General features: G+C 50.0%; 2 protein-coding genes across 7 annotated transcripts in view; both read right to left on the bottom strand.

Annotated features, from left to right (window-relative positions):
• Myo18a (myosin XVIIIA) overlaps nucleotides 1-25,265 on the bottom strand; it is an 86,640-nt gene that overhangs the window by 48,832 nt on the left and 12,543 nt on the right. The window lies entirely within an intron of this gene.
• On the bottom strand, nucleotides 1,708-4,682 carry LOC116910085 (formin-like protein 16). Its single transcript, XM_032913901.1, has one exon. It carries the CDS (start codon nucleotides 3,108-3,110, stop codon nucleotides 2,445-2,447), a length of 666 nt encoding a protein of 221 aa, XP_032769792.1. The 5' UTR covers nucleotides 3,111-4,682; the 3' UTR covers nucleotides 1,708-2,444.

The raw sequence follows: 25,265 nt of genomic DNA, 5'->3' as shown, positions 1-25,265 counted from the left end.
AACACCCAAGGCCTGCCTCCCACCTCCATTCTCCTGCCTTTTCCCTCCCCCAGGGTGGCAGTTTCCCTATGGCTACCAGACACCAAGAGAATGCTGTCTGTGTCTCTAAACACAAGCCCAGAGGTTTCGCTCCCCATGCCAGGGGCTACATTTCAGAGCTAGCACAAAGGAACTGACAGCCTAAATCTAAGTCACATTCTTCAAGCTCCCACTGCACCATGTTCCACACCTGGGCAGGTACAGTGACCACATTGCAAGCAGAGGTATCATTCGGCCAGCTCCAACCCTAGCTACCCATCAACTGCCCAACCCTTGAGACAGACTTGACCTTTACACTACATTCTGGTTACTTAAAGACCTCCAAAGCCTTTCTGGTAGAAATGGGAGCCAGGCAAGCCTTGGACACTGCTTGTTAGAAATAAGAAAGGTTAATATTCACATGGGTCTAGGCACTGGACAAAATGCGAAAAACTGACTCCTGCTTTGTCATACACCAGGCCCTCACACCAAAGAGAAGTCAGTCCTCAGAGTAGGAGACCAGGGCTAGAGAAGGAAGCTGGATTCCCAGCTGTGAAGGGCCTCTGTGTGGTCACATGGCACTGGACTGTCTGGAGTATCAATATTCCTTAGAGTTCAGCTTTCCTTTGTTCAACCAGAGAACCATTGTGAGAGCACACACACACACACACACACACACACACACACACACACACACTCCAACAACCGGCTTTGGGAAGAAAGGGCCAGGGATTGGGAACCCTGTACACAGGGAGGTGGCATTACAGGAGCTGTGAAGATCCTCTCAAGTCGCTGGTGTGCCTCCTCTGCAGGACTCAGCCGGACCCCGGGGTCAGCTCCTGTCTAAAGGTTAAACCACTATTAGCTCTGGCCCAGGGGACAGTGGGGGCGCCACATGCCAAGCTCTTAGCCCAGGAAGCCACTAGGACCCAGTGCAGAAGTGGAACAGGTCGGGGAGACAAGCCAAGCGCCAATTTGAGTTTTGAAACTCTGCTATGATATGAAAAAGGAACAGGTAGGTACCTGTGAGGCCTGGGGTTACCTCTTCCTTCTGCTCTAACCATTGTGATCTCGAAATAACCCTGTTATCCACCCACCACCCCATTTGTTCCTGTTGCAGGATGAACAAGAAATGAACTCCAGATCAAGTCATGCCTCAGCCCCCAACTCCACCCGAGTGCAAGAAGAAGGTGCAGAGAGCTGGAGGGAGGCCGTGGCCCAGGACAGGCACATGACACTCCCTGACCACTTAGAGGTTCCCCAGGGAACTGAAATTCAGCTCCTACCCCGATCATCATGCCAGAAAGCCCCTGCCAACTCTTCCGCGTGGACAGGAACACACTGGCCAGACAGAGCAGGCCAGGAGGGTGGGGGAAGGGTGGCAGCTGGCTTTCCTCTATATCCTGCAATATCCAGGAAGAATGGGGGCAAGGCAGCTTCCAGGAAAGATGGCTACCAAGAGGAAGCACCCAGTGAGTGCTTCAAGGTCCCAAGGCTGTTCCCTAGCACCCACCTCTCTCCTCTCTGAGCTACAAGAAAGCTGGGAAACCTCAGGGAAGCAGGGTGGAAGTTAATGTCACCCCAACTCCCCCACATACACACACCTTACAAGACCTCAGCAGGATACAGGTGGAGGAACTTGAAAACTGATTCTAGTTCAAGACCAGCCAAGGAGCCAACACCCGTGAGGATGGGGCAGTGCAGCTACAAGAGGGCTCACTATGCCTACCTGCCACCCACGCACAGGGTTTCCCAAGGGTCCTGCAGTGGGTGGATGTTAAGGCCTAAAGAGAGCAGTGATGGCATTAGTGACTGTCGGTCACTACCATCGTTGGCACCTGGTGCCAGGGAGCAGGCTTGGCATATAACCTGCATCATATCTAGTTAGCATAGCCACCATTCAGAACTCCAAAGAATCCCCCAGACAAAAGATTTTTCTTTAATTATTTTGGTGGCAAAACCACGCTGATCTTTTATCATTCCAAAGTGAGAATGTTCATGGGTCTGCTTTGGACATAGTCCCACAAGGTGGTTGCAGGTGGCTACTTGTATGTATACCAGAAAACATTCCAAGATAGAAAAATGACTAGTTCCCAGTACTTACGGCCCCATAGAAGGTACTTAGGACCTACGTTATAACTCCCCACTGGACAGACAGGCCCTTGGAGACAGACCTTGCTGAGGTCTCCCAGGGGTAGGGCTGAGGATATGAGCCTAGATCACCTGACCTAAGAAACCCGTTTCCACCCTGCGCTCCTCTGCCGAGACTCAGGCTTTGACTCTCATGGAAAGGCCTGCGGCATGCTGGTCAGCAGTTCCTATCTCAGCAACCAGGCCAGACCAGGCCATCACTCATTCTGACACAAGGTTAACGAAAGTCATGCAGCCCCTGCCATGGGGGGCACATAACCCTGGGCCAGCTTTGATCATGCAAGGTTCCTCCAGGAGTGAGGAAGCCACCATGAGGGTGCTAAGCCCTCCAGTAAGAGTAGGGAGGGGCATAGGAGGTTAGTGGCACACTCTGGTACCTCCTGCTGCACATCAGAGGCTGGCGACTTGGCCTGCTGCTCTCCGGAGGGCGTCAGCTTCGGGCTGGCCAAGTTTGGCTCAGCAAGCTCTTGCGCTGGGCTTGGGGATCCTGCCTTCTTTGGGGAGTCCACCATGTCTGGAGAGCCTGATTTTCCAGAGGGGGCTGGCTCCTGGTTGGGGGCCTTCTCCCCTTTCCCAGGAGGCTGCTTGCTGCGGGACTTGTGGTCCTTGCCTCTGCCCTTAGACATCAGACTGCGTAGGCCCAGGGAGAGCTCATCCTTGGCCGCCTCCTTCTTTGCTTCAGGCTTTGGTGGAGCAGGAGGAGGAGGAGGTGGCGGTGGTGGGGGCTTGGGACTAGAGGCTGCCTTTTCTCCCTTCTTGCCTCGAGCTGGATGCTCAGGGGACTTGGCTCCTCGGCCTGGAGGCTCCTTGGCATTCCCAGGCTCCTCGCCAGGCAGTACCTTGCTGACCACCTTCCTCACTGCATTCGCCACCCGCTTCCGGGACAGACCTTGGGCCTCTTCATTTGGGCCCTCTGCTGGGGCAGCCTCTAGGCCATTCATAGTGAGCGTGGGTTCGGGACTCTTGACTCTCTGGGAAGTCTCTGAGGGTACCGGGCTGGTGGCAGGTTGAGGACTCCTAGGTGGGGCACTGCTGTCCTTAGAGCTGGTCTCTAGCTATAGTTACATAAATACAGGTGGACATGAGTAGCAACCTCATACCCCTACCCACATCATGCACGCAGGATGAAAGGGTGTGTGGCCTCGGCCCCAAGACAGATCTTCCATTCACCCACCAAACAGCACCCAGATGCAGAAGCTCCCCTCTCTCCTCTAGGACTCCTCTCTCTACCTTCTAGAGTCTAGACATCTGGACAGAACAACTGCATGGAAAACCTTGGCTTTTCTTTCTCACAGATCACCCTGCTGCCACCCCCAGAGGGTGTGAAGGGCACTGAAAACACTAACACAAAGGGCCCCAAAGGCCATGAGCACCTTAGAATTAGTCTTTAAGTCAGAGTAGCAACCAAGGCCCAATCCACCCGCACCCCATAACCTCACAGCCAGTAGGGCTGGAAGGTAAGGAGGTCAGCTCCTATCACCAGTCCCAGGCCTGTCTCCTCGGGGTTCCCTGTCTTCACCATCCCTGCTTCCTCATCACTCAGTTCTCTAGGCAGTCGGACCCCCTGCCTGATGGTCCTGCAGGAAGAAACTGACAAAGTACTCCTCCTGAGTCAAGTTTCTCCCTCGACCCAGCTCCTCTGGTCTGTAGCCACTGTCTCCCCTGCACCTACACTCTTAGGAGCTGCAGAGACTCAGTGCTGGCACTGTTCCCTCCTACAAACTTCTCGTGGGTTAGAGACTCTTACCTCCCAGAGAGCATGTGTGGAATGATGGAAGGAAAGCAACTCGGGCCCACAAAGGGTTAAGCATTTCTAAGCAACACCATGCTCCCTGGGGAGCAGGGTCCAGCTGGGCTGGGTGGCTACCAGCCTCTGGACATCCAGGAGTTGCCTGGTGTAGGTTGGCATTCTCTATCTAGGGTACCCACTCCCTCCCTGATACTATGCCAGGAACTGTCTGGGGAGGCGAGAGGCCAGCCGCTACTAGGAGGGCCACGCTGGCTAATGACAGGGCAGTTCCTGCAAAGCTAACCATACTGCCTGTGGTTGGAGGCAAGGTCAATTCAGGAGCTGACCGGACAGTGACTTGTTACTCCCTGAGCTGTAGAACTCAGTCCTCCATCCCCTGAGCAACCGTGATTCTAGATCACACGCTGTGAAGGTCTGGCTGCCATGCCTGTTTACAGACTCACAGATGACAGACCTGACACATGCAGAGGGTGGCTCCTCTTCTGAGCACAGCGGAGCCACGGGCTTTGGTCCAGGCTCTGCTCTAGGGACGGTCTACCGAGGGGTAAAGAGGGAGGGCTCTTCTTCAGCTTCTTAGGCCGAGAGTATTGGGAGGCATGACAGGGGACTGTGGAACTGGCCATAGCTGCAACTGTCAGGTCCTTTTCCTTTCCCATTCCTGACTTCCTCCTCAACCCCCACAAGTAAAGATGGGGGCATGGCAGTAATTGCTAGCACATACATTGTATTTTTGCCTGCTAGACACTCTTCTAAGCACTTTACATGTTAGAAAGAAAGAAAAAGGAAAGAAAGAAAGAGAGAGAGAGAGAGAGAGAGAGAGAGAGAGAGAGAGAGAGAGAGAATGAATCTGGGCTGCTCTGCGGCTCTACCCGTCTCAAACACATCCTCTGAAATCACAGGCCAGCCTTGGCCTTCCCAGATTGTTTACAGTTCCAGAGGAAGCCACGAGCCTGGCTAATCAGTCATCCAAGGAAGTAAGTAGGGACAGCAAGGACACTTTGCCTATCCTGAAAATGTTTGCATCTTCTCTTAGACACACTGCTCAGAAAATACCTTCCCTCTCACCCTTCCCTCTCCAGCTTTATTCAGGGTCTCTGTCCCAAGGTGGTAGGGCCTGGGGACATTGGGCATCTATGGGCACAAAGGTTGTGCACAGAGCAGCTGAGGAGTGGGGTGGAGTGGAAGTGCCAGCAGCAGCTGCCTTGAATCCCTCTGTCCCTCTGTGTCCTTGTCTTGGGCCGCCCAGTGCAGGCTGCAGAATCCTAACAGCTGAGCTTTCATTTGGTCCGTGCTCCCTGACCTGAAAGTTTACCCACACCGACTGCTCCCACACATCCTTGAAACCAAACCTGAAAGTAATCAACTAAAGGGGTTGGGGGTGGACCACAGAGGGTAGGCCCCAAAGCACCTTAGTCTCCCTCCTCCCTTTTTGTACCCAAAGTGGTGCTACACGCACTGTACTTTCCACCCCATTGCTGACATTCCCTCTAACCACACCAGCAACACTGGAAGGGACAAGGCCAACCCACCACACACACACACACACACACACACACACACACACACACACACACACACACACCCCCTCAGGGAAACACTTACAGCCCTTCCTCTTTTGCCCGGAGGGCAGGGTTTTTGCTTTGTCCTCCTCTTTAACCTGAGGGAGTAGATAGAGAAGTCACTGGCAGGTCAAAGCAGGGAGAAAAGATCTAGGGGCCTTCTCTAGAGGCCCCTAGAAGCAGAGCGGGGCTGGGGTTGGGGCTAGGGGTCTGAGCAAGATGTCTAGTTTCCTGAGATTGAAACTGACCAGAGACAACGTTATAAGAACTAAGAGTCTATATGAAACTGAAACCCAAGGATGCTGGCGGTCTCAGTAGCCAGCCCACTGGGCTGTCAGAAGTCTACCACATCATGATCTCAGGGTCACAGAATGGCCATCCATGCAAATGGGGCAAGGAAACCCAAGCTAAGATGTGGAGGAGAGAGAGATGCCTGGCTAGGGTGGGGGTTCATGCTATGGCCGGAGCTGGCAGCCTGAGTCAGACAGAAGGTGCAGAGTCAGGGGAAACAACAGTTGCTGTCACTGTCTGGGAAAGGACTTGGTGATGTGGATGCTCTGAAGGTTCTTCCAGTGCAAAGTCGAGCTGGGAAATGGACTCCAAGGAGCTGAGCCCCAGTGTCAGAAGAGCCCGCTCTTCTAGCATTTCTGCCTCCTGAACCCAGGCAGTCCCAGGAAACTTAATGTTCCTTCCTTCCTGAGGCAACTAGCTCTGTCCCTAACCCCAGGGCATCCTCAGCAAGCCTTTCTTTCCTGCATAGTAGGAAGACAGGCGCCCAGGAAGAAGCCTTGACTTCTAATGGGAGATATTCTTAGCAACATCCAGAATCAATTATCTAATAGAGAAGTGGGGCTGTTCATTTTCAACCAAGGTCCATGGTCAATTTTGAGCTCCAATTAGCAGTGCCTGGACACGGTCCAGCATGACGGTCACTGCGGTATTGAAGCTACGTCCTGTCTACGAAGCATATCCATGGGTCTGGGGTTCAGTTAGTTCTCACTGACGTGGACAAGGCAAGGGAAGATGGCAAAGACTCGCAGAGGAAACCTTCCTACTTCAGAAGCTGGGGTCTGCGCAGAGAAGGGGAAGGGGAGGGTCCATACGACATATGCAGGGTCTGTACCTGTCTCCTCCTCAGCAAGGGCCGCCCGCCTTCCCTCCCCACAGGGATCACACCATGCCTTAGCCCCTAGGCACACAGGTTAGAGTGTATTAAGTATTCCCAAAGCACAGCCACTCTCATTAATGCACACAGTGCTGTTAGCTTGGCTTCTCATATGGCCCAGATTCTAAGTTCACTCTGAGTCCCTCACCAGCTCCAAATTTGTCCTTTCTCCAGTAGCCTGTGTCTGGGGTCCCAAACAGCTGTCCAAGGTGAGGCAGTGGAAATGCTGGTTGCCCCTCAAAGTGTCTGGGACACTGGGCTCAGGTATGAGCTCAGCTCTGGATTTAGCCTCAGGCTGACTCACGCCCTGCCCCCTGCCTGAAGCTTCTGGCTGTGTGGGTCATTGTCCAGCCAGAGACTGTGCATACACACAAAGGCATGCCCAAGTCTGCCACAGCCTGGACTACTCTCTCTCTCTGGAGCTAGCTGTCAACTGGCCTGAAATCCCCACTCGCAGCTCCTTTCTTCTACCCACCCCATCTCCCAGACTCAGGGAGTCTGAGCTCCACAGGCATCAGGACTAAGCCTTCCCTAGGACCCCACGGTCCCAGGGGAGAGTCTGAGCTGCAGGCGGTGGAAGGGTGTGGAGGGATTAACTTGGAGAGGCACCAGCATCACAAAAGGCAGCTCAGCTTACCAGAGGTGGAGCTTGGGGAGGAGAGTGATTCAGCACAGAAGCCATCAAGACAGAAAAGGGTTCCCCAGCCACTGGCCATTCTCCCTGCAAACCCCCCCCCCCGATATGCACACACATGCCCCAATCCGTCTCTAGCTTCACCATGCCGAGCACATAAGAGAACCAAGATTTTGAAATCCAACTTCCCTTTTGCTCCCAGAAGGCAAATCGCGATGAAAAGGCCATGGTGCTGGAGGCAGCTTGTACCCAAGTAAGAGAAGAAATAGGGGCGGGGCCTCTCAGGGACTCAGAGTCTTCCTAAAGGCCAGGACCCGCTGGGACGCTGGATCGAATGCTGTGGGTGACAAGAGGAAAGGATAGAAGGGAGGATCCCAAAACTCAGTCACGGAAGGACTGAGGAATAAACTGTGGGAAGAGAACAGAGACAAGGTGGGTGTCGGATGGAGAACATCTGAACTGGGAAGCTGTGTGTCCTCAAATAAGCTACTTCACCCCTCTGGGCCTGCCTGGAGAATTAGGGGCTAGACTGCTCTAGATAATGAATAAAGTCACCTCCAGATCCAGAACTGTAGAAGTCAGGGAGGGGGATGGAGAGCCACTCACACCCTTGATTCTCCAGGAGGGAGGCTAAGCAAACTGCCTCAGGACCCCAGCACATCTGCCCTCCGCTAGCATCCCAAGTTGCCTGGCAAGAAGGGGCAGGGGGTCTTCGGCAGGGCAAAGCTTTCCTATCTGCAGGTCAGTGGCACCAGGATCCACCCTTGCTCTGAGAGCTTTCACCAAGAATTACTTCCATTCCATAGCTCTAAAGATCTGGTTTGCTCCTGTTGCTGACTGTGATAAATAAGTAGTTAGATGTTAGTTTTGTTTGTGAAATTCTGGGGATGGAACCCAGGGCCTCACACATACTGTGAGCTACATCCCGGCCCTATATGTAATCTGTTCACTTCCACCTTACTATCCAGTTAATATGCTACAGGCTTTACATTTAATTGACTCATTTGGTCATTGGACTCGTGTTTATATTTCCCTACTTGTCTGGGGAGGTTCCTATGACCCAGAAGGATACTGGCCACTAGACATCTGGTTCACCCCTCCGCACCAGCTACTCCAGGGAGTATCACTCTGACAGCATGTGGGGAAAGCTGCCCCTGTACCTTGGGAGAGGACTGCCTGAATTTCTCCTCTCCCTTTGGGACCGGGAGCAGGGCCATCTTTATCCAGTATGGAGCAGAGAAGGAACTGTGGCCCCAGAGCTGACAGCAGTGGCTCTGTGGCTGTGACTCCAGATGTGTGAACAAGTCTCTCCCAGAGCTAGAGACTTGCTGTGGATCAAGGCTTCCCAGGGAGAAGGACTCTTGTCCCAGACTGACACATTTCTGCTCTAGAAACTCCAGCCATTTCCAACATTAACTACTGAATAAGGAATGCCTACATTGAAACGGACTCCATACAAGGTATGTAACATAAATTTCCCTAATTATCTACCCATTCTTCCTTTCATCCATTCATTCATTCTTCCATTCACTTATTTGTGTGTGGATGTGGGTGTATTCATTCATGCAGAAAAGAACGGAGGCCAGAGGTTAACATCAGATGCCTTTCTCAATCACGTCTCCACCTGATTTCTTTTAATTTTATTACATTTATATGAGTATGTGCGTGTGTGTGTGCGTGTGTGTGTGTGTGCGCACATCATGATGCATGTATCATAAGAGGACAACTGGCAGACTCGGTTCTCTTCAACCATGTGAGTCCTGCAGAGTTACCTCGGGCTGTCAGGCTGGAGAGCACGGACTGAGCCACTGAGTCAACTCACCAGCCCTTCCATTTAAAAATGTTTGAGGCAGGGCTGGAGAGATGGCTCAGTGGTTAAGAGCACCGACTGCTCTTCTAGAGGTCCTGAATTCAATTCCCAGCAACCACATGGTGGCTCACAACCATCCATAATGAGATCTGATGCTCTCTTCTGGTGTGTCTGAAAATAGCTACAGTGTACTCTTACGCATAAATAAAATAAATAAATCTTTAAAAAAAAATAAAAAATAATAAAATAAAAATGTTTGAGGCAGAGTCTGTCAGTGGATCCAGGGCTCCCAGCCCCTTCTGTCTCCACTCTCCAGTAGTGGGTTACAGGTACACATTGCCACACCAGGGCATTTTCATCTGAGTGCTTAGGGTCCAAACTCAGTCCTTATGCTTGTCCTGCCTTTACCTAAGGAGCCATCTCCTCAGCCTAACTTATGTTATTATTATTTTTTCTTCTGAGACAGGGTCTTGCCATGTAGCCCAGGCTGGCCTAGAATTCACTACATAGACCAGGTTTGCCTTGCTGTGATCACCTTGTCTTAGCCTGCATGGGTGCTGAAACTACACATATGTACATCATACCCAGATAATGTGGATTTTCTAATGTAATCTTCTGACATGGAATCATGATTTTTATTTTGCTGACCAAAAAAAAGAATTCTGAAAGCTATAATGTCACAAAGATGATAGACGATGGGGCTTGCATTTTGTTCTTTAGGGGAGGGTTGGTTTTTGGTTTGGTTTGGTTTGGTTTTGAGTCATGATCTCATAGAGCCTATACCTGCCTCAGTTCACTGTGCGGCCAAAGATGACCATGAACTCTTGATCTTCCTGCCTCCACCTCCCAAGTGGAACTTGGATTTAATCTAAAGTTGGTCCAACTCCAAAGTCTAAACGGCCCCTTCACCGTCATCTCGTCCTCGGTGGCTTCTCTTCCTCAGAGCTCCGCAGGATCTGGCTCAAGCCAAGGCAGAGGCTGGCAGAGTTTCTGAACTTACAAAAGGGAGACTCCAGTATTTCCCCATCACCTTCTGAGACCCTGGCTAACTCTCTCCCCATGTCACCTCTTTCCTCCCTCGGAAGAATGGAAAGGAAATGTGTTCCTAAGCGCTCTCCTCTGAGGCTTTTCACCCCTCACCCTCTCAGAGCAACCCTTACAGAAAGGAGAGTTGCTGAGGGCTCCTCAGTTAAGTGGCATTCACAGCCAGGAGGGTCTTGATAGCTATGTCACTCTCTGACTGGGATTTCCTCCTGACCAGGACTCTCTCTTACCCATAACACCATTAGGCTTTGACGAGTTGTCAGTCATATGACAATGGAGGAAACAGGAGTGGAGGCAGGGTTCTTGGCCCAAAGCTCATTCCATCTGGTCTCTTTCCCCCATACACACTACAGAGAAGAAAGCTTGTCCATCCCGATTCTCAGAGATGTGACACAAACAAGGGAGGTGGAACTTCCAAACTTAGCAACGTAAATAGATAGCAAACTCGGGCTGTGGGACCAGTTCAAGGAAGGCAGGGATTCACATCCTCTCTGGTCCAGCCACTCATCTGCAGGAATGTATGCCCAATGAGCTGACATCAAGAAACAAAGAGGAAAAGAAAACTCAAGCTCATGCAAGCACTTTTTCAGAGATGCACTCCACACAACAGTCAAACTGCAAACAGCCCAAGGGACTGGAATGAGAGCTGGTTAGCGAAACAATGGCTTTAGCCCAACACATGAGTGTGCTGCCATTTACACAGACAAAGATGTGGACAATGAAACCATATGGAAAATTCCACACAAAATGACATCAATCAAAAAGAACTAGAACATAAATAGCATGCAAATGGTGATCATAATAATCTTGTAGATGTTGTAAATTAAACACAATAGACATACTTGCTATTTATTTTGCTGTGCAGTTGTTACTTACTGCTTGTTTTTATTGTAAAGATGGCTAAATAGTCAATAAAAAAAAAGGGGTGGGGGGAGAGATAGTAGCTAGAAGCATTTGTTTTCAAAGAGGAGAAATCAGCTGAGACAGTCTATCCTCAAAGGTTCCTGTCACTCAGGGAAACAAGGCCAGGGGTTTACCCTCCCGCTGTGTCAACACCTGCAACCCTCCCTTAGCTACCATAATACATTGTGTTAAGAAAAGGGGAGATAGGGAGCTGGAGAGATGACTCAGTGGTTAAGAGCACTGATTGCTCTTCCAGAGGTCCTGAGTTCAAATCCCAGCAACCACATGGTGACTCACAACTGTCTGTAACTCCCACTGCAGGGGATGTGGCACTCTCACACAGGTATACATGCAGGAAAAATGCCAACGCATACAAAAATAAATCTCAAAAAAGAAAGAAAGAAGAGAGAGAGAAGGAAGAGAAGAAAAAGGAGAAGAAAGCGATAGGGGAGTTCGAAGACCCTGAGGATACCTGTACCTGGTAGGCAGCCCCCTCAGGCCAGGAACGCCCAGCCCAGATGGATGTTGTTAAGTGTTACACGTCTAAGCCAGACATCCGAGTCCCAAGAGCAGCAAGTAACTCCAGGACAGAGACTATGTCTTGAGGGAACTGAAATGCCATCAGTGGCTGAGGTAAGTTTCCAGCCTGTTGCCCTGTGCTAACAAGCAATGTTCTTCTCTCTTCCTCCCCGTTCCAAGGCACACAGGGGAACTCTCAGGAGAATCTCACCCTAGCACCCACTTATCTGAGAACAAGGGAAGGGAAGAAAAAATAGAAGCAATGGCAGTAACTTCTCTTCTGCAGTGCTGGGAGTCAAACCCAGTGCCACACCATGCTACACAAGCCATCTGCTATCCAGCAACAGATCCAGCCAATCTTTATTGAGCATCTTCTTGGTGCTAGGCACTGTGCTCAGCCCCTAACAAGCACCGTCCCATTTGTGGCTCACAACATTGAAGTAGACATCAGCATGAGTCTTGCTTTACAAATGAGCAAAGGAAGACCCAGAAGACCACGTGACTTTACCATGGTCTCATGACAACAAGTGACAGATCTAAAATGCACACACTCAGATCTGCCCTTTACCAAGCTTTTAGGGCTTACTTTAAGGGGACATGGTCAGCTTTCCCCCACACCTCCCTTGTTCACCTATACCGTGGGCCTTCCACAGCAACAGCATGGGTAGAAGGCAGTAGTTTCCATAGCTCTGCACTCACAACCGCTCTACAAAGCGGCTTGGGGAAAGGGGAGTTCTGCAGGGAAGGGCCTGAAGGCCACATTGCCAGCCAAAAGAGGAGAGGAAGAAGAGCTGGCCCTCCCCCACAGCAGGGCGGAACAGAAAGCAGTAGAGAACCCTGGGCCACTGCCCACCCGCCTGGAGGAAGCAGGTGCCATGGGACGGCTTCCTGCCGCCACTGCAGTTGTAGAAGGGCCAGGGTTTCCTAGGATAGACAGGCAGGCCTGCCGGAGGTCTCCCCTCTCTGAAGACACTCAAGGCTCCTCCGTGGGGCACTTTTTCCCATGGTCCCAGTCTGTGACAGACAAGGCGCTGGTGGCCTGGGTATGCAGGATGAGGTGGGGAGTAGGCTGGAACAGGAAGCACCTAGCTCCCAGATTGAAGGGTTCCCTCAGGCACCAGCCTGCTCTGCCCCCACACACCTCCGTAGCCATGCCAGTTTGGCAGCTGGGACAGGGCAGTTCTTCAGGCACAGAGAGACGAAATGCTATGGGCACATCTCAGGCTTCTGCTACACCTCTGCACCAGGCCAGCTCACACTCTGCCAACTGCTGACTCAATCGAAAACCTTACCCTTAGTGGCTGGAGGGGCAGAGGGGAGGACAGGATGGCCTGGGAGGCAGCTATGTCTCTCCTCACTTGCTTTTTTAAGGAACTTACTGCTCTGGAATCATTTTCTGAAAGAGAGTCATGGGCTGGCAGGGTGGATCGTAGGTAAAAGATGCCTGTTGCTAAAGCCTAGGACCTGAGCTTGGTTCTCAGAACTCACATGGTGAAAGGAACTAACTCCCACACACTGTCCTCTAACCTCCACACACAGGTCAGGGAGCGCGCGCGCGCGCGCACAAACACACACGCGCGCACACACACACACACACACACTCACACTCACCCCAATAAAGATAAAAAGTTTTCTTTAAATTGAGAGAAAGAAGCTCACAGAAGACAGGGCATCTCTGAGGTGTGTCTCTTCTAAGTATCCTGGATATGGGAATGGAAAAGGCCATGCTGGGTTCTTCTTGAAGACAGGAAAAAGATTCCAGCCAATCACAGGGACCATCCCCTGTCAAGGCCATCTTTTCCATCTAGAGTAAGAGGGCAGGGGGGGCTACCACATCAACCCAAAGCAGGACCAAATTCTCCAAAGACATGTTTGGTTTCCTGGGCTTTGGAAGAAATAAAAACCTCCCGGCAGCCATCGTTGTGGGAAAGGCGAGCCTCGGTCTGTGGGGTGGCGGAGGCAGCCTCAGGAAACTGAGGTTTAGAAGATGGGTCCCCATCAAACCGCCCCAAATCATCATGAGTCAGACCCAGGATATGCCTTGCCTCTTAGGGGCCTTGAGGCAGCTGGGGCCATGTACTGCCCTTTCAACCAAGTGATCGAGAGAGGAGCCCCAAGGCAGCCCCACCCCTTCCTCTCCACCTACTTTTGCCACATCTGGGGAAATAACAGGACGCCTTCCTTTCCTAAATGAGGAAACACCGTGGGGAGGCCGGGACATTTCCGGGGTTGGGGTCAGAAGGACACTCACCCGCATGGCTTGGCCTGGAGCAGCTCAGAGCAAGAAGTCTCCTCTCTCTGCTGCTCCCGTTAGCAGCTCAGAATAGCACAGGCTGCAGCCCCGCCCCTGGTCCCCTCCCTCTCCCAGGCCCCTCCCGCTGCAGCTGCCCAGCCCAGCCAGAGCTGTGGAGACAGCAGAGGCTAAAGGACTGCGGGGACCAGGTATGTCAGAGAGCAATGGGGTCTGGGTAGAATGGAGAGGAGGCTCTTCAAATAAGGGCATGGGTTGGGGGACAGACAGTGTCCTGGGGTTAGGGATAGGAGACAGGGAGAGTGGCACTTTCCTTCTGACACACACTCAGGCTCCTGGACAGCTGAGCTGATATGTCCCCTAAAAATAGCAAAGGAATTTGAGACCTGCAGCCCCCGGCCCCACAGGCCAAGCTTGAGGCTAGCACATGCGCGCTCACACACACACACACACACACACACACACACACACACGTACCAGCATGCATGAACTCAGTCACAGCACAGTGTACTCGGGAACACTTCAATCATACCCCTAACTATGCCATCTGAGTACTGTATAGAGACGCTAACACTACATCCAATATGACATGCGGGGCCCACGCACACTAGGCCCAGGCAGCAACCTCACAGCAATCCTATAAGGTCCAGCAAGAGCAGAGACCCACAAGACCAGCCAGAGTGAGGCCTCCTGCTGCTCCTCATTAGAACAGACAGGCAGAGAATCAATTGCTCTCCCTTACCCACATTTCCTTCTCCCACACACCAGCCAGCTGCTTCATAGGCAGAGGAAAGTGGGGTGGGCGGGGAGGGGTGGAGAGCTCTCAGCCCTGCAAATGGAGAAAGCTGGGGGTGTCTGGCCAATGAAGAATGGTTGTCAGTGAAGAACTTGTGTTCCTTGTTAGAAACCCTGGCCTGGCTCTAGTTAACACTACCAGATACCCTGGACGCTGAGATGGGTGCTGGGAGAAAGACAGGACCTGCCAAGTGTCTGTGGAAAATGGAAACAGTCATTGCTTCCTCCTTCCTTTCCAGGGAGGGAGGGATTGGAAAAACCCAAGCTTATCCGTCACTCACGGTCAGTTCTAAGCACCCGTGGTCTTTTTTTTTCTTTTTTCTTTTTTTTTTTTCCTCGGAGCTGGGGACCGAACCCAGGGCCTTGCACTTTCTAGGCAAGCGCTCTACCACTGAGCTAAATCCCCAACCCCCAGCACCCGTGGTCTTGTAGCTATTTACATTCTCCTGGAAGAGAATGAGTAAGAACTGCCCAAAAGGACCAAACCCAGCCCTCCTGCCTTTTATTTGTTTGTAGACAGAGTTTCTCTGTAGAATCCTGGATGTCCTGGAACTCACACTGTAGACCAGCCTGGCCTTGAACTCAGAGATCTGCCTGCCTCTGCCTCACAAGTGCTAGTACCAAAGGTGTGGACCACGACTGCCTGGTCTCTCTGATCTTTCTAGACGACACTGTGCAAGTCACCTATCTTACCAGCCCACACACATGCACACACATACGCAGACTATCAGGAAACACGCTTCTCTGCTGTCTAGGGAAGTGGTGCTTCTTCCTAGGGAGGCCCTCCTGGGACAATGCTGCTGCCAAAGGTTCTGTATCCCTGGGGTCCTCTGAGCACAGCAATGCTCACTAGAGCCTCAGAATTTGGGCTTTAGTATAAGATACAATGTCTGGATCTCCTCGGTTTCTGATTTAATTGGGAAGGAGCCCTAAGCACTGGGATTTCTAAAACATTCCAGATGATTCTTTCCGTGGCTTTTGTTTTGTTTGTTTTTAATCTGTACGACTGTTTTATTTGTGTTTGTGTATGTACAAACATGTGTGCCTGGTGCCCAAGGAAGTCAGAAGAGGGTGTCGGATCTCCCAGAATAGGAGTTGTAGATAGTTGAAGCCATCACATGGGTGCTGAGAACCAAACCCAGGTCCTGTGCAAGAAAAGCAAAGGCTCTAACCACTGAGCCCTCTCTCCAGCCCTGGTTTTGGTTTTTTGTGGAACAGTCTCACTTTATGGCCCAGGCTGACTTGGGACTTATTATATAGCCCAAGTCACTTCAAATCCTTAATTAATCCTCCTGCCTCAGCCTCCCAAATGCTGGCATTACAGGCATACACTACCATACTTAGTATGTTGTTTTGTTTTTGAGAGAATCTGGCTAAGCAGTTCAGGCTGGCTTTGAACTTGAGATCCTCCTGTCTCAGGCTCTTGGAGCTGGGATTACAGGTGTTTCCCCCAAGCCAGGCTCCTGGTGATTCTGGCTTAAGCAAAAGTCACTGAGGCGGGGTTGGGGATTTAGCTCAGTGGTAGAGCGCTTGCCTAGCAAGCACAAGGCCCTGGGTTCGGTCCCCAGCTCCAAAAAAAAAAAAAAGAAAAAAAAAAGAAAAAAAAAAGTCACTGAGGCAGGCATAAAACCTAGTAGTAATGTGCCAGCTGTTGGATGGATGGATGGATGGATGGATGGATGGATGGATGGATGGATGGATGTGTGGGTGGGTGGATGGGTGTGTGGGTGGTGGGTAGTCTGTGTAGCCATGGGCAGATGACTTTAATTCCCTGCTTCTCTGCACTGAAGATTATGCTTGAACTATTTCCCAGTCAATAAGAGGCAAGTATGGGATAGAAAAGATTTAGTTCTCGAAGTCTAGTCCCCGGACCAGCAGCGTCCACGTCTAGTGGGCACTGGCTAGAAAGGCTAAAGCCTCACTCCAGCCTCTGCATCCAGAGCGCTGGGGCCCAGCATTTTAGGCTCAGCCTGGCTTCTAGTAATTCTGATACACAGTAAAGTCTGAGAACCACTGCTTGGAAAGACGTATTCACAGTATGCTAAGTTAGAGATAGAACCTTCAGAGCCACACTTCCTGGTTCAGTCTAGACTCTTCTGCATAGTAACTATGGACAATAACAGCTACTCTATAATTCAACGCTTTCATCAGTAAAGTCGAGGAAGTAATACTGCCTATAGCATAGAGTCAGCACAGGGTAGAAGACTGAGCGCATACACTACGCTGGCCAGGGCCTCGGGGATAGAGTATTTATTTAACATGTTTGAGTTCCTGGGTTCCATCCCCAACACGTGGGGAGGGCAAACAAAGTATAACTAATAGCTGAGGAGGTGTCTCTGAAAGAGAGGTCAGTGCTCTTCTCTCTCTTTTTAAAGATTTAATGTGTGTGAGTACACTGTCGCTGTCTCCAGACACACCAGAAGAGGGCATTAGATCCCATTACAGATGGTTGTGAGCTACCGTGTGGTTGCTGGGAATTGAACTCAGGACCTCTGGAAGAGCAGTCAGTGCTCTTAACCGCTGAGCTATCTTTCCAGCCCTGAGACGGTGTCTCAATGAGTGAAAACACTTGTCATGTAAGTGTTGTGAGTTCAAAACCCTAGAATGCACATTTTTTAAAAAAAAAAAAAATCCAACAGCAGGAGCTGGAGGAATGGCTCCAAAGTTAAGCGCACGTCCCACTCTTCCAGAGTTTGGTTTCCAGCACACATGTCATCACGACCACCTGTAACTCCTGCTGCAGGTGATCCAGTGCCCTCTTCTGGCCTCTGTGGGTACTCTCACACATGTGGTATATGCTCACACAGACACATCCACGCATGCATGAGCACATGTGCATACACTCCCATGTATGCATGAACACATATAGGTATGCATGAATGTGTGCTAAAGCATGCCTAGAGTAGTCATTTAAAACCTTTAACTCCAAGGTCTCTACCCATACAGCTGTGCACATATCACACACATACATACACAGATGCATACAAATTAAATATGTGACTTTCTACTAAAAAATGATTGAAGAAAGCCAGGTATGGTGGTGCATGCCTTTAACCCCAGCACACAGGAAGCAGAAATAGGTAGATCTCTGTGAATTTTAGACCAGCCTCATCAACACAGTGAGTTCTGGGTCAGCCAGTGCTAATAGAGACACCCTATCTCAAAACACACACACACACACACACACACACACACACACACACACACACACATATAACACACTGAGCTCAGTGGTTAAGAGCAGCTGTCCTTCCAGAAGATCTGGGTGTGGTTCCCAGCACCCACGTGGCAGCTCACAACCATGACTCTAGTTCCAGGGGATCTGACGACCTCTTCTGGTCTCCATGGATACAGCATGCACATGGTTCACAGACAGCTGTGTAGCAAAATACCCATCACATGAGCCAGGCAGTGGTGGTGCACACCTTTGATCGCAGCTAGGAGGATGGAGACAGGAGGATCCCCAGGACTTGCAGGCCTGACTACCTTTCATTCTCTCATGCAATCTCATGTAAACTTCCCCACGTTCCCTGTCCAAACGGCCACCAGCCCCTCCACCTTGCCCAGCCCTCCCATTCCTAGAGACCCACCTATAGCTCTGCCCTCTTTAGAATGTCTTTCTGGGGTGTATGGAAAAAATAAAAAAATAAAAGGCCCACCCAGAAGCATAGTGCAAAAACAGATGAAGCAACAACACACTCCTGGGCTGAACCCCAGCTCAGCCTCTCTCTTCCCATCTAAGACAGAATTATTCCACTTTGTCAAGTTGCCACCTTCCCCCATCCCACCCCTTACAGCAGTCAAATATGATTCTTGCCTTGTGTAGTTGCTGCGAGACTAGAAGATAGTACACGGAAGCTTAAGTCTGACTAATTAAATTATAGGTGGTGACTTTAGGATTAGCATCATTTAAATTTCCATTCAAAACCAGTGGTAATATCTACACCTACACACTTGTGTGGGTCCCAGTCTAAAAAAAGAACCAAAAAAAAAAAAAAAAAAAGGATTAGCATCATTTAAATTACCATTCAAAACCACGGTGCTCAATATCTACACCTACACACTTGTGTGGTCCTCTGTTACATACGGAGAGTCACGCATTATGTAACACTAGATTCTAAAGTCATCACGCAATACGAGAACAGAATACAGTCAAAACCTCCTGGGGTGGGACACACAGCTCACTGGTGAACAACACTGGCTGCTGCTCTTCCAGAGGACATGGGTTGTCATCAGCACCTGCATGGCGGCTCACAACTGCCTCTAACTCCAGTCCCAGAGGAGTCTATGCCCACTTCTGGCCTCGACAGGCACCAGGCACACACGTGGTGCACAGACATGCATGTAGGCAAAACGCATAAAAAATAAATACTTCTCCTAAAATCCCTAAAATTGTTCAGCAAGTATGTAGTGCGTGTGGCCCTGCGCCTATAGCAGTGCCTCCCTGCCCTGCTCCGTGGCCCACACTTTCGGCTGAGGTAAATCGTGGTTTGAAAATATTAGACGACCCCAGAAATAGAGTTTTTATAATTTTTAAATTACAGGTAAGTCTGAGTAGCATGATGAAATTTCCCATCATCCCGCTCTTTCCTAGACATGAATCTGTACCACAAATGCTGTCTGACCAGAAGTCACAGGGGAGTCATCCTGGTTGTGAGGTGGACTATGACAGGACCCGGAGGCTGGGTTCAAGTAACAATGATTCTACTTAATAATGACCTCGGGGATGAGAAGGTAGCTCAGTGGGAGAATACTTGGCTAGCATGCTTAAAGCCCTAGACTCAATCGCTAGACTGTTAAATAAATAAATTCCACCCCTAAAGGGGGAATGGTGAGGCCAGAAACCAGATATGCCAGAGAAAAGCTGAAAAGTACCTCCTAAAGGTGGGAACACAGTAAAACCTTTTTTAAAAAAAGATTTATTTACACATGTATGTGAGTACACTGTAGCTGTCTTCAGACACACCAGAAGAGGGCCCCAGATCCCATTACAGATGGTTGTGAGCCACCATGTGGTTGCTGGGAATTGAACTCAGGACCTCTGGAAGAGCAGTCAGTGCTCTAACCACTGAGCCATCTCTCTAGCCCCACAGTAAGACTTTTTGAGAGAGTTGGCATTTATGTAACCTTTAATCACGGCACATTGTTATTATTACTGCTATTTCATTCCTTCCTGTTAATCTCTTACTGTGCTTAATTTATAAATTAAGGCTTATCATAGGTATGCAAATAGGAAAAATACGTTATTCCTAGGACTCAGTATTAGCCAAGCTTTCGGGCATTTACTATGGATCTTGAAACGTATCTCCTGTGGAGGAGGGGGAACCTCCATACCATTCTATACAGTCTATCTCCATGGAAGCACAGTGCACAGTGTGCACAACATATAATAATCCCCAGAGTACTATTTTCAGTAATCTTGGGCCAATACAATTCCGTGCACAAACATACAGTTGAACTCATTGAAGTTTACTGTGTGCACGCCGTGACTACAGAGCCCGAGTTCATGTTCTGAATGGCTATCGATTGGTGTCACATGTCTAAGCCTGCTCTCCCATCAGGACCACTTTCACCTCCTTCATCTGCCATCTATAGGGACTGGTCCTCTAGCCAGAGTTAACTCCACCTTGCATGCCAGGCTACAGCAAAACCCACCATCTCACCCACAGCTGGATGGCATTTGCGGAGATGGGCAGAAACCCTGATAGGGAACACGGAATACACACAAGCGTACAGCTGCTTTCCCTGGCTCTGCTCTGGTCTGTCCCTTTTCGCTGTCCAGCCCTGGGGTGAAACACTGGGTGGGTCTCAGAACCCAGGTTTGCAATTATGTTGCAGACTAGGGCCAGATAAAATAGGACCTTGATGCTGGGGACAGATTGGTGACCACAAGGAAACCATGTCCATCGCTCTGTAAGTAACCCCTAATAAATTCAGTTTTACTCATGGAAATGAATTTGGAGGGCTGTTGTTGCTCAGTGATAGAGTGCTTGCCTAGTATGCTTGAAGCCCTGCGTTCAAGACCCAGTACAGCCTCTCTCTCTCTCTCTCTCTCTCACACACACACACACACACACACACACACACACACACACACACACACACACACACACTCTTCACACACTTGAATAAGTCCCTCTTCTGGTTCTCAGTATTGGGGGCATAGTTAATTTTATATCTTCCTGAAAGACTTACTCAAAGCTATCCTACTCCCCAACACCAAGCACACAGTAGGTATTCAAGAAGCACTGGATTTACCCAACTCATCTAGAAGGTACAATGATAAACTGGTGGAGTGGGATCCAGTAAAGAGGATATCCACATGGGGCCAAAACTTTAGTTCTGCACAGTCATGCTGTTCAAGCCACGAGGTGAGAGGTCCTTGGCCCTGTAGTTAGCTAAGCAGGGCCCTGGGAAGCCTTGTGGGAAACTGGAGGAGATGGAGGAAGCTGGCCCTGTGGCTAGCAGTGCTGCACTGTAACATCCCACAGGGAATGCTATGGGGAAACACAATGTCTGCTTCCTTTCCATCTCTGGAGAACTAACTACTCTTTGAGCAGGCACGGGTGGGATGTTTGTTGTGGTGACCCATCATTCACCCACTCCTGGACTCTGCTTAGAGACGAGGCATGGACAAGGATGGGTGAGTGGCATAAAGTAGTGACTTAGCTTTGACTTCCTCAAAAAGAAAAGAAAAAAAAAAAAGGCCAGGAGGAAAGAACAAATGCCCTGGACAGCTACAACTGAAGTAAGAATGTGGCCCTTCAGCGAGGGGCGCCAAGAGTTCTGGGAGGGTTCAGACATCAAAATTTCTCTTGGTGAGGAAGTCAGACACACATGGTACAGTTTGGAGCCAGGCCGTGAAAGAGAGGGGGTTTTGTTCATTGATTTATTAATCCGTAAAAGAAAGGGGCTTTGGGGGTTTTTGTTGTTTTCTTCTTGTTTTGGGTTTTTTATTTGGGGGGACGGGATCTCACTACATTAAGTACTTCAGACTGGCCTCTAACTCATAATGACTTACTCAGCCACACAAGTGCTATTATTACAGATAGTTGCTTTATCAGAAAATATGTAGGGTGGAAACACTAAAACTGAGGTTCTCTTTAAACCCCTTAATGAAAGCATGTTCCCCAGCCCCAATTATCTCTAGTTCTTCCTGAAGATCAAAACATATATATGCATACACCACACACACACACACACACACACACACACACACACACACACACACACACGTCAAGCTAGACAAGTTGGCCTACAACTTTAGTTCCAGCACTCAGGAGACAGAGAAGAGGCAGGTGGATCTCTGTAAGTTCCAGGTCAGTCTGGTTTACATAGTGAGTTCCAGACCAGGCCGAGATACACAGTGAGATCCTGTCTCTAAACAAATAAATAACTTTTTTTTGTTCAGTCTCTCAGACTGAGATGGCTCAGTGGCTAAAGGCACTTGCCACTAAGTTGTACAGCAAATTTGATCCCAGAATCCACATGGTGGAAAGAAGCGAGTCCACAAATTCTCACTGTGTACTGTAGCATGTTCATGCTTACACACACATACAAATAATAATAATAAGTAAATATGAAAGAATCTATAGGGCTGCAACATGGCCCAGCAGTTAGGAATGCTGACTGCTCTTCCAGAGGACCCAGGTTCAATTCCCATTACCCATAGGATAGCTCACAACTATCTATAACTCCAGTTCCAGGAGATCTGACGCCCTCACAGACATACATGCAAATAAAATACTAGTGCACATAAAATAAAAATAAATCATTACAAAAAGAACCTAGTAACACTATTTCCATAAATGAGTACCAATTACATGTTTGTATTACTAATTTACAGCATCTAGTAACATAAAACAAATGGAACTTGTTTAGGGACAGTATAGGGAGCCCTGTTTCAAGCACTCAGTCCTAAGGACTGGGGAGAGACCACAGAACTTATGCTTCCTGAGTAGGAGGGCGACAGCTACCAATCGTGACAGGTGTACCCCATCAGAGGACTACTGAGGTTCCTCAACATCAGCTTTAAACAGTATTTACAGAAAATGCCAGAGCAGGGATGCCTCCATATTTTAATGGCGTTAAATGAGCAAGGGATCCCAAAAGGGAAGCAGCCAAAGTCCTTAAAGAGGTCTAAAGATGACCTCAAGAGGGTAGGGGCAGGTAAAGGGAAACCTGTACTGTCCGAAAGTCCACACACTAGGAGTCGTCAATGACCAAATCAGCCTCAGACCTGACTACCGGTGAACTTCCTGTTCCGCTTAGCCGCCAGCGCATGGGTGGAGCCAGGCTCAGCGCATGCGCTCGAGCTCCGGAGCCACTCCGCCCTGCAGTGCCACCAGATCCCGGCAGAGGACAGCCTTCCCCTTCTCATGGACCTGCCGGCACAGCCAAGGCAGCAGGATTTCACCTCTGTTGGGCCCGCCCCCAGCAAGCGTCCGGGGGAGCTGAGGTTTCAGGGGGGCTGCAGCAGCAAGATGGCCTCTCACTTTACACAGGACAGAGAAGGCAAAGAAGGTACAAAAAAAATGAGCTGCGCACCTACATTGTTCTCATTACTGACTTATCCTCAGTACCTGAAATAGTTCCAACACCTAGAAGATGTTTAGTTTTTACTGATGGAATAAAGTGAATGAATGAATACCTGAGTTTATAGTTCAAAGATTCAAGCCACATCTTGAGTTTTGTAGTACAGTCAGTAGAGTCAGTGGGCATAGGGCGGGCAGTCACAGATCTCTGTCCTGAAGACTCCAAGGATCAGCCATTCTGGGTCCCTTCGTTCCACCAGACTGCAGTTTTGCACATCCAAAGGTTTGCTGGGAGCTCTGTACTAGCGCACCAGTTTTGCCTGTTCTACCAAGAACAGGTGTCTACCCCTAAGACTAAACCGTCAGATCCTGGATGCATAGGAAGACCACCTGACTGCTGGCTCAGGGGTTACTGTTTCTCTTTAGGGATCCTCAGCCCCCGGGGATTTCCTCAGCTCTGGGGATTTCCAAACTGCCTCTGCCTTTCCGATTTTTCCACAAGACTCAAAGCCCAGGACCAGTCTTGACAGTTTCACCAGGCCCTGCCTCAAATCGCAAGGAGACTTGGGTCTGCGTCTACTAATTACAGCACATTCACTATATTCACATCCCATCCTGTCTGGCTGACATTCGAGAGAACGAGCACAATGAAGCATTGTGCTCTCTTCATATAAATGACTGCTTTTCTCTATTTCCACAGAAGAATAAAGGAAAACCAGCTTAAGGGTCAGCCACACTGATTTAATAAAGCCCAAGGAAGGTCTTCCAGGGTGTGAGAGCGGGCATCCTGTAGAACTCATTCTCAAAGTCAGAGAGGCTCCGTCAGGCACTCTCAGGTTCCCCTAAATGGGGGCAGGGGGTGGGAGGCACATGGATCCTGTATTTGAAGATCTGTGTGCTCACTTCTTGAGGCCCTTACTGGGCCTGTTTTTAGAACCCTTTGAAGTAAGAACAAAGCCAGGCCCAGTCTCCACAGAAGCAGGAGCAGGCTCCAGCTTTGCCTACCTGGTCTCCTCCCCCACGTGCAGAGCCCGCCAAGCCCACTGGGCGTGTGAGCACCTGTGTGTTACCAAGCTGGGCAAGAGTCGTGCCTGGCAAGCTGGGGAGGTACTGCCACAGTGTGGTGGCACACTGCCAGAGATCTGTTGTCCCTAGGGCATCAGGATTCCAGAGTTGGTGAAGTGGAGAAATTGCCAGAGAACAAACCTTCCTTCCTGACAGGAAGGGGAAATGCCACCAGGCTCAGCCTGGGGGTGGGGGTGGGGTAGGGGGGGAAGCACTCTGCAGAAGGAGATAAGACTGTAAGAACTGTATCCCTGCCCCCACCCCATACTTCTAGGAGCCATCTGGAGCTGTAGTGTTCAACACAGTAGCCACTGGCTGTGAAAGCAATTTACATTTAAGTTACATTAAAAATACCAGGAATATTTTGCATTGAATTAAAGACAAGTAAAATGTAAAGTTCTGCTTCTCTGTTGCGCTAGTCTCCTTCCAAGTGTTCAGTGGCCTCATGACCACAGGACATTTCTATTTTGCAGTGTGTTCTGTTGGACAGTTCTGGCCCAGGGGTTCCCCCTCCAGGATGCTTAAGGTCATTCTCGTCCAAGCTTCTCCCACCCCTGCCCACAGCCTGCTTACACCCTTGTCCTGTGTGTGGAGTCTTGTTCCCTGGGCCTCAAGAAGAAATGGGGAGAGGGAGCAGTCACAATTAGCATCCAGCCAATGAGCAGGAGCCAGACGCCACAGGGCTGGAAGGAGATGGAAGGAAAGCCAGCCTCCACCCCAAGGCGCCCTAGCTTGGGAGAAAGCCCCTCAGTCCAGCACAATCCGTCCTTGTTTCCACAGTCTCTGGGCCAGGCACCGGGTAAGATGTCTGGAATGTAGCAGCCTGAGGGGTTCCCACCAGAGCACAGGCTGCGGGACTCAGTCATCGGTGGTGTCCCAGAAAGGGTCCTAAGCAAAACCTTCAAGGTTCATTTCAAGGGCAAATAAAGTCAATGAAGTCACCTTGTTCCAGGCCAGGACTTCAGCCACAGGGCAGTGAAGGCCAAATTGGACATCTCCCTCTAGACAGCCTCATGAGGACAACGGACTCTGGGTACCCGCTGGAGTGACTTCAGACAAGCTCTACT

The sequence above is a fragment of the Rattus rattus genome, chromosome 9 (assembly GCF_011064425.1).
Source record: "Rattus rattus isolate New Zealand chromosome 9, Rrattus_CSIRO_v1, whole genome shotgun sequence".
Lineage (NCBI taxonomy): Eukaryota > Metazoa > Chordata > Mammalia > Rodentia > Muridae > Rattus > Rattus rattus.
This window is presented reverse-complemented; position numbering and strand designations above follow the sequence as displayed.